General features: G+C 42.2%; 1 protein-coding gene across 1 annotated transcript; it reads left to right on the top strand.

The window, feature by feature from the left end:
• Positions 1-4736: 4736 nt before the first annotated feature.
• Positions 4737-9421, top strand: LOC138950605 (uncharacterized). Its single transcript, XM_070322314.1, has 3 exons — positions 4737-4948; positions 6080-6240; positions 8630-9421. The coding sequence occupies exons 1-3, from the start codon at positions 4831-4833 to the stop codon at positions 8900-8902; spliced, it is 552 nt and encodes a 183-aa protein (XP_070178415.1). The 5' UTR covers positions 4737-4830; the 3' UTR covers positions 8903-9421.
• Positions 9422-9544: the final 123 nt, after the last annotated feature.

Raw genomic sequence — 9544 nt, forward strand, 5'->3', positions numbered from 1 at the left:
ATGTATCGTGTTATAATGTTGTAAAGTAAGAGAGTAAATTGTAAAACGGTTCTTTTTACATTTAGTCAAGTTTTGACTAAATGTTTTAACATAGAGGGGGAATCGAGACGAGGGTCGTGGTGTGTGTGTGTGTGTGTGTGTGTGTGTGTGTGTGTGTGTGTGTGTGTGTGTGCGTGTGTGTGTGTAGAGCGATTCAGAGTAAACTACTGGACCGATCTTTATGAAATTTTACATGAGAGTTCCTGGGAATGATATCCCCGGATGTTTTTTTCTTTTTTTCCATAAATACCTTTGATGACGTCATATCCGGATTTTTGTAAAAGTTGAGGCGGCACTGTCACACCCTCATTTTTCAATCAAATTGATTGAAATTTTGGCCAAGCAATCTTCGACGAAGGCCGGACTTCGGTATTGCATTTCAGCTTGGTGGTTTAAAAATTAATTAATGACTTTGGTCATTAAAAATCTGAACATTGTCAACAAAAAAATGTTTTTTATAAAACGATCCAAATTTACGTTTATCTTATTCTTCATCATTTCCTGATTCCAAAAACATATAAATATGTTATATTTGGATTAAAAACAAGCTCTGAAAATTAAAAATATAAAGATTATGATCAAAATTAAATTTTCGAAATCAATTTAAAAACACTTTCATCTTATTCCTTGTCGGTTCCTGATTCCAAAAACATATACATATGATATGTTTGGATTAAAAACACGCTCAGAAAGTTAAAACGAAGAGAGGTACAGAAAAGCATGTTATCCTTCTCAGCGCAACTACTACCCCGCTCTTCTTGTCAATTTCACTGCCTTTGCCACGAGCGGTGGACTGACGATGCTACGAGTATACGGTCTTGCTGAAAAATTGCAGTGCGTTCAGTTTCATTCTGTGAGTACTGTTCGACAGCTTGACTAAATGTTGTATTTTCGCCTCACGCGACTTGTTGATCTTTTGTTATGAATGAGGCAAACTTGGAATAGAAAGACGGTGAGGGATTGTTTGTGAGTACAACATTATTTTGTTATAGTTAAAAAATCCATTCGTAACTCTGCCTCATGCTGAGAAGTGTATTCAGCACAGCATCATCGCCGGCAACAACCGGCAAATCCGTTCTGCGCAGGCAACACTGAGTCAGGTCGCCGATGTTGGAAGGGGTCATAGTGCAACACTCTCGAGTTATTTCATGTTAACACCTGGACAAAAATCTGCTTTAACTGGTGCTGAAATATGGAGAAAGAGTCGGATTTCTTTTTAACAGGCTGCTCACCTGCGTTTGGTTTCATGTAACTCTGTGATTTTTCCAGCACTACTTTTTTTGAATCAACAAATAGTTGCATAAATAGCGCCAGTAGCCGGAGGTGAGAAAGTAATTTCTGATTTGGAAGACCTGCCGACATTTTAGTGTGTGTGTGTGTGTATCGTGTGCATGCGTTTGATGTTTTAATTTGTTTGTGTGTGCATTTCTGTCCTTCCTTCAGTGCCGCCCACCTGGTCTGTATGTATGGTTTTCTAATGAGATAATAATTACTTGCTCACCCAGTCTGTATCTACAGTTCTTGTACAGGAGAAAAGGATTGTGAATCGAGTGGCTCCCCCGGTCTGTATCTAAGATCTTTATAGTACAGTATCTGTAGGTAGTCTATGATTCCCACTGGCCGGATACGGATTTCTTGCTCACCCCGGTCTGTACTGATCTAGGATGGGGGCTCACCCAGTCCGCTGTATCTACGATTTTCACACGCGAGGAAAAGATTACTGACTTGCTTACCTGGTCTGTATGTATGATCATTTTCAATTCCAGTCTCACCAGACCAGAGGTAAGGTTTACTTGCTCACCTGGTCTGTATGATTTTCACACCAGACCAGCGAAAAGATTGTCTTGCTCACCTGGTCTGTATCTATGATTTCTACACGAGATATACATTACTTGTTCGAGATCAAGATTATTTGCTAACCTGGTCTGTATCTGTGAGGTTTCTTCACTCCTCCAGTAGCAGACATACTTTTGGGGCGCCTGTGAGTTTTCGCAGTCAGCTGTTTACGAGGCGGAATTTTCCCTCTCGTTGACTTGAATGCGGTGTGCTTGGTACGAGCCATCATAACCATGTCACTGACGGTCTTGTGAATCTCGAAAAGAAATCTGGAAAGAGTACACCAAAACCCCACCAAAAATCAATGAAAATATGCAAGAAAAAAAACACAGAAAAAAACACCCCGCATCAGGACCAGCACCTGCAGACTAGTTCGAATGTAGCGGCATGTAAATGTTGTTAGTTCAGCGTTGAAAAGCAAAGACATTAAATGCACACCACGAGACAGAACTGATTCAGCCAGTGACAGACTTTCTTCGAACTGGGGCGGGAACTCGACACTGAACATTCTTCGCGTGAAAAGTGCAGATAAATAAGTGGGGGGAGGAGGTTCAGTGGGGCGAAAGGTAGAAACACAGTTACGTCGTCATGTGGGAGTTTTGGAGTCGCATTACTTTCGGCGCTCCGGCGAAATACCTAGCTGCTCAGTCCCATCGCGGATTTAAATCCAGCATTTTTTATGGCCAATGGAACAAAAAAACTTGTTGTCCCCGACGTAACCCCCCTCTCCCAACCAAAAAAGACAAAAAGCAAAACAAACAAGAAGAGCAAACGCTCGATCGAGTCACTTTCGCAGTTCTGAATATTATATGAGGCATCAGATGGACAGGAAGAAATTGCTATTCACAACACAATGAGTCACGTTCACATAAAATTTGAGCCCGGTCACTTTTATAGTTTCCGAGAAAAGCCCAACGTTAAGTTGTGTGTTGCCGAACAGAAAAGGCTAGTTATCTCCCTTGTTTTTCTGATAACGTTCGTAAAAGGCTACAGATGTAAATACTTTGATGTAAAGAATAATCCTACAAAGTTTCAATCACATCCGATGAACTTTGTCAAAGATATAAAATGTCTAATTTTTCCTTTGACGCTGACCTGTGACCTTGAAAAAGGTCAAAGGTCAACGAAACCATCGTTAAAGTGTAGAGGTCATTGGAGGTCACGACTAAACAAAATATGAGCCCGATCGCTTTGATAGTTTCCGAGAAAAGTCCAACGTTAAGGTGGTGTCTACGGACGGCCGGCCGGACGGCCGGCCGGACAGACTAACACTGACCGATTACATAGAGTCACTTTTTCTCAAGTGACTCAAAAATAAAAGGTTTCAAAATAAAGGGAAACAACGTCAACGAGGGAGACTTGAAACCTGGATTTTACGGTTATGCCGCAATTGACAAGTCATTTGCAGAACACGCTGAATCTCAATCAGTTTCGCAAGCAAAGTTAGTCGCAACTGAGAAACAATTCTTTTAAAATACAAAGAGATTGCATCGTACCTTTTAGTGCCGGGTGTCAAATCTTAAAAAATATTGCTGCAAGATCGGGAGCCGAACTTCAGCCTCGCTGCAGAGTTGACCGCAACGCCGAACGTCTGTCTGTCGGCCTCAGAACTGTCTTCATCTGAAGACCAATTGAGACTGACTGGTTTGGCGCCGCCTTCCTCAAATGATCCCAGAGGAAGTGCGTGAAGTCCGTGCCACACGTGGATCTAATCCAGGGGCTTGCCGCATTCTGATTACATCGCTCAACGGCGGTTACTATGAAGAGAGTATTACCTGACAGCATTTTAAGTGTCATTCTTTAGAATACTGAATCACGCTGACATTGTTGATTTACATTATTACTTTGTCTTGTTAATTTTTAGCGTGATAAACAAAAAGGGTCCCTGCCTGAACGTTATAACATTTAGAGGGTCAACGAGAATCCGTCCTGATTGGTCAAAAAGCCATATGGGGCACTGAATTGGTAATTAAACTCGCTATTGCCGCGGCCCGTTGTTGCCGCGGCCCGTTATTGCCGCAACCCGCTATTGCCGCGGAACTTTTCCGCAAGAAAGATCCCCTGATTCCGGTTTTTTTTAAAAACAATTTTGCGCCCGGCCAGTCAGATGCCATCAAACAACAGAGTTGGTAACTCTGCCGTGTGCTAAAAAAACCGATTAAGTCCACTTTTTTCAAAAATATTTTTCGTTCATCAACAAGAACAAATCAATGCGCATCTTTTGTGTTCATTTCTACTTTTTAGAGTGCTTAAATAAGCAGATATGAACAAGTAAGTCGATCCACAACCAAAAACAACTTTTTAAGTATGCACATAGACCAACAATATTTTGTTGTTGGTCTATGGTAAGCACCAGCTTTTTTTTAAAAGTCTGTTTTTTAATTTATTTTTTTATTTATCAAAGCGACAGGCGATCTTGAGTCAAATACATGCAAACCTAAAAAGCATCCAATCTTGTAATGTATGTCATCCAAGAACTGAGCTAGAAATAAGTGATAGCGGGTTGAACGGAACAAATGGCATGTACAAAAAGACAGCCAACAGAGTGATGATAAACTTAGTTATATACAAAGTGTGTGCCTGTGTATTTCAGTGTGTTTGTGTGTGTGTGTGTGTTTGTGTGTGTGTGTCAAACTGTATGTGTGTGTGTGAAAGAGATAGATAGCGTGGGAGACACTGACACTGACATTGATAGTGTCAGAGAGAGAGAGAGAGAGAGAGAGAGAGAGAGAGAGAGAGAGAGAGAGAGAGAGAGGGAGAGAGAGAGAGAGAGAGAGAGAGAGAGAGAGAGAGAGATTGCGTGCAAGTGCGCATCCCTGCGAGCCACCGTGGTTACAAACCTTCATCCAAGAAATGTCATTATAGTTACTTCCCTTTATCAGTTACTTCCGGTGCACCCGAAGGATCTTTGAGTGACAACTTTTGCTGCACAGTTGCCATACAGAAGACTTTGCAATGTCCAAGTGGGGAATGCTTGTCATTGGGCAGGTGCTCAAGCGAGGAACAGTACGCCCAGATACTGTAAAGGTTCGATGTCTGAAGATGAAACTGGACAATCATCTCAACAAGGTCAGTGTGATTGCATAGCACTAGCAGCGTACAATACATCATGATCATGATCATGTCTCACGCTTTCCTTCTTTGCCCATACTAAAGCAAACGTGTGCAAGATTGTATGTTACACGTTTCCGAGTATGACAAAAACAGAATCATATTCGCAATCGCCCCTCCAAAAGCCCAAAAATGCAAACATGGCTTTCATTTCAGTTTCTCCCGCTGTTATCGTGTCTTCTCTTTACACATTCTTCAACACTGAGAATACAGTAGAACCCCCTGTTTGCGACTTTGGTAAAACCTTGAAAATTAGGTCGTAAAAAGGGGGGGTCTTAAAAGGGGGGTTTGAGTTTTTGGCCGGTCGGTCATGAATTTGGTTGCAGTGTATGTACTGTCATGTTTACACACAAACACACAGTTGCAGTTTACTGTCATATATATATATATAAAAACACACACACACCCAAACACATTACAGCAGAACAACTTGAACTCAAATTTCAAAGAAAATTTACTCATGGCGTAATGCTCGCTCCCCGCTGAGTGAAGCACATTTGACATTGTGGCGCAACCAGTAAAATCCGAATGTCCTAACTCGATAGAAAGCATAACGACTTTTTTCCCGAATCATCTTTCCGCTCATATGAATGATTCGTCGCCTTGCATCGCTAAACTTGACCACGATCGTTGAGGTCTTCGTACAGGCTCCTCTCTTTGCGTACTTTCGCTTCGCTATCCTTCTCACCATCTAGATAACACAGAGTCTTTATTATCCTTGACGACACACAGGATTTTCGTATTCCCGACTCCCAAGGAAGTCGCCGCGGATTGCCACTTCGCTCGATTAGCGATTACTTTATTAGCTCTCTACTCAAGAGTCGGCGCTTTTCTTTTTCTTTCGCGAATCTTCGTTTGTCAACAAGACAGTCGTCGTGACAAGATAGCGTGCAGAAAAAAACCGGATGTATCAGGATCTCGCGCGCGCGAGATTTAGTTTTTATTTCATCTCGCGATAGCCGCCATGTTGTGTTTTCGTCTGCTCGAAATATGCGCAAAAGTCGTAAATCATCCCAAAAAGCTCGGTCGTAAGTCGCGTTTTGGGTCATTATCCTTGACGATACACAGGATTTGCGTCTTCCCGACTCCTAAGGAAGTCGCCGCGGATTCTATGGTGCGCGAGATTTAGTTTTTTTTTGTCTCGCGATAGGTCGAGGAGCAAGAGCCGCCATGTATTGTTTTCGTCTGCTCGACTACAAATGCGCGAAAGTCGTAATTCATCCCCAAAAGCTCGGTCGTAAGTCGCGTTTTGGGGTGAGTCGTTCACTGGGGGTTCATTATATAGTAGAATGCATCCGTGGTAGCAAAATCGGTCGTAAAAAGGGGGTGGTCGTAAACAGGGGGGTCGCTATGGAGGAGTTCTACTGTACTACAAACGGCACCCAAGACTACAGTACTGTCTCCATACGCAAATTTAGCTGCCCTTGGAAAATGGCTCGCTCACGAGGCCTGTGGATATGAATTTAGAAGGACAGAGTTGTGTATGTACAGTTAAGACAAAGAACCAAAAAGAACAAACATTTCGCGCATGCAGACACAGACACTGAGAAAGACATCATAAAGAATGGGATGCTTCAAAAGATGCAGACTGTGACTTCATTCACACATACCGAGATGTCATTCATAGTTGTTCGGTCATTTTCGTCAAAAAGTAAATATCTCCACAATCATGGCTGACGGGTTAGTCCTTTCAAAGCGTGAGTATAAAAAACGTGTTAGTTCTCTCCTCTGTTGAAGCTGTGAGACATAAATGCTATTCAGACTTCGTGTGACAGAGTTTTCTTCTACACTCGATTAGCTGATGTCTAACTCAGCCTAACTCAGTAACTGCTTCGTTAGACAATCAACTAAACTCTTGTGGAAGAAAACGTCTGTCACACGACCAAGTCTGAATAGCAGGTAATGTCATACTACACAACGTTCATTCGAGCCTTAATCATTTCAGTCTACTCTTGCATCTTCTGAATATCTAATGTATCCATGCTGAGGTGAATGTTAGTGCAGAGATTCTTTGGATTCTTTTGTTGTTAAAGTTCCCCTCGGGTCTGCAAATTTCAGTGGAAACCTGTGTGGTTTTCCCCCAAAAGAAAATAGTCTCAGAGGGAAAAAAAATCCACGTGTCACTGAGAGGGAGTTTGTGTGTGTTGTGTGGTCCTTATGGTCACTGATCGTCAGATGCTCATTAATGTGTTAGTTCGAAAATATTCTTCAGAAATTATAGACGGTGCATTGGCCTTTTTTTTGACATGTATCACAAAACATAAGTCCCTTATCGTATCAAAGCCAAGGGTTACCCCTCAGTCAATGTTTTTAGAACGTTCCTTCGAAATTTGTTGTTGTCTTCCGAATCATTAGCTGTCGGACGCATGTTGTTCGCCGCTTTCGCTGCCATCCCCTTCATTTGTTTCATTGTAAGGTGAGGTTGACGGGCAAGCTGAAATGAATTCCTTTCCAGACCTGGCAATAATCTTACTTTTTTTTTTAGGCCATATTTCAGGTGTGGGTTGAAGAGCCTACTGAATGTCACATCTATATATATACGACTAGTGTCTGTCTGTCTGTCTGTCTGTTCGCGATGCACGGCCAAAGTTCTCGGTGGATCTTTTTCAAATTTGGACACCGTATTCAGCTACACCCCGGACACAACCTCATCAATGAGATATTTCAACACGTGCTCTCAGCGCGCAGCGCTGTGCGCGCTGAATCGATTTTGTTGTTGTTGTTGTTGTCGGGATCCACTACCAGTAACTCTTCCTTATCTTCTCCAGTGTTTTCAGCCGCGATTATCTCCCTTCCTCCGTGTGGCGTCAATCCATATTTCCGTTACTACGTTACTATTTTTAGAAGGTCACTGCACGTTACTATTTTTAGAAGGTCTCCAGTGTTTTGCGCGTTTATCTCCTTTCCTTCGTGAGCCGATCCCAGGCGCAGCCTGGTTTTCGGCTCTACTTCTTCCCGGCGAAGCCGGTAATCATCTAGTTACACATATATATATATGGCTTGTGTGTGTCTGTCTGTCTGTGTCACTTCGCGATGCACGGCCAAAGTTCTCGATGGATCTGCTTCAAATTTGGTGGGCATATTCAGGTAGACCCCGGACACAATCTGGTCGATGAAAATTTTCAACACGCGCGCGCAGCGCTCAACCGATTTTGGTTTTTCTGTACATCCATTCCCAGTAACTCTTCCTTATCTTCTCCAGTGTTTTGCGCGTTTATCTCCCTTCCTTCGTGTGGCGTCAATCGCGTACAATGCGCCGGTAAAGCCGGCGTACACCCGGCAAAGCCGGCGTACACCCGGCAAAGCCGGCGTACACCCGGCAAAGCCGGGTATTCGGCTCTACTTCTTCCCGGCGAAGCCGTGTACCCGGCGAAGCGGGTATTCATCTAGTATTTACATGTCCACACAATATGTGTGATTGAACCTTTTTTCCCAATCCTCAGTTTGGTATAATTTTTGCTCTTGACTTTTCTCAAAAGATGATTTTCAAAAAAGATAGTACAAGCAAAGATTTTTTCTCAGAATCCTGAACTTTCGGAGTGAATAGAAGTTGTAAGAATTATACCTTTGTGCATTTTTCGTAACTAGGACGATAAATACATGTTGCTCACAGTCACTGTTTCTTGTTTCCGTATGGTTTCAGTATTTCAACGGCAGAAAGCATTATTGGGCAGTGGAGGGAGACATTAAGACTGACATTGGTGACATCATCCTCATCGAACGACTGCCAGAGAAATTGACACCATTGGTCACTCATGAGATCAAGGAGCAAGTGTTCAAAATTGGTGCTGTTGTAGACCCAGTGACTGGAAACCGTTGCAGAGGAACAATATTTATTGACGAGGAACTGAGACAGTTAGAAGCAGAGCAGATTGAAGAGGAAAGAGAGAAGAAAGCATCAAGATCATCAACGTGATAAACATCCATTGCTGGAACGAACACTGACTTTGACTTGAAAGTGTGAAACAGTTAGATTTTTTCCCTTGCATCTTGTGTGAGTAAATAAATGTAAGGGGTGGCTGGGGCCACAAAATCATGGTGAATGCAAAACACATTTCTTTTTATGACACACACACAAAGAAATGAAACTAAGTACTGAAACCAAGTTTGCCAATAGTCCACGGAAGAAAGAAAATGAAACAAGAACTGCAACAACAAAGAAACAGTAACAAGATCAAAAGCAAAGACAAACAGAAAGATGACGTGCCTTTTGAATGGAGGGTCAAGTCAATGGAATATGCAAAGTAAATGTTTTCTTTTAAGAAGTTAAGGTCACTATGCATTTTTATTTTTATATAGCTCATGAGCCTATATCTGCAAATGCAAGATGTGTTCATGATTGCGAAGAAAAAAAAAGGCTTGTGATTGTGAATAACTGAATATGGCCGTTTGGTTTATGTGCGTGTGTGCTTGCAAATAAATGTTAACTCATGTATGACTATGAAGGATAAGACTGTGTATGATTGTGTGTTCATTTAGGAAATTACTGTGTGGATGCATGTGTGTGCATACTCATTACCACACATTCAAATCATATTTACTATTGAGGACGAAGGTC

The sequence above is a fragment of the Littorina saxatilis genome, linkage group LG1 (assembly GCF_037325665.1).
Source record: "Littorina saxatilis isolate snail1 linkage group LG1, US_GU_Lsax_2.0, whole genome shotgun sequence".
Lineage (NCBI taxonomy): Eukaryota > Metazoa > Mollusca > Gastropoda > Littorinimorpha > Littorinidae > Littorina > Littorina saxatilis.

What these genes read in the sequence shown, in the direction of transcription:
- LOC138950605 (XM_070322314.1), top strand. Translation starts at nt 4,831, where the DNA reads ATGTCCAAGTGGGGAATGCTTGTCATTGGGCAGGTGCTCAAGCGAGGA. An exon ending in CAATCATCTCAACAAGGTCA is followed by an intron (nt 4,949 to 6,079) that starts GTGTGATTGCAT and finishes CCGACTCCTAAG; the next exon opens with GAAGTCGCCGCGGATTCTAT. An exon ending in GTCGTAAGTCGCGTTTTGGG is followed by an intron (nt 6,241 to 8,629) that starts GTGAGTCGTTCA and finishes GTATGGTTTCAG; the next exon opens with TATTTCAACGGCAGAAAGCA.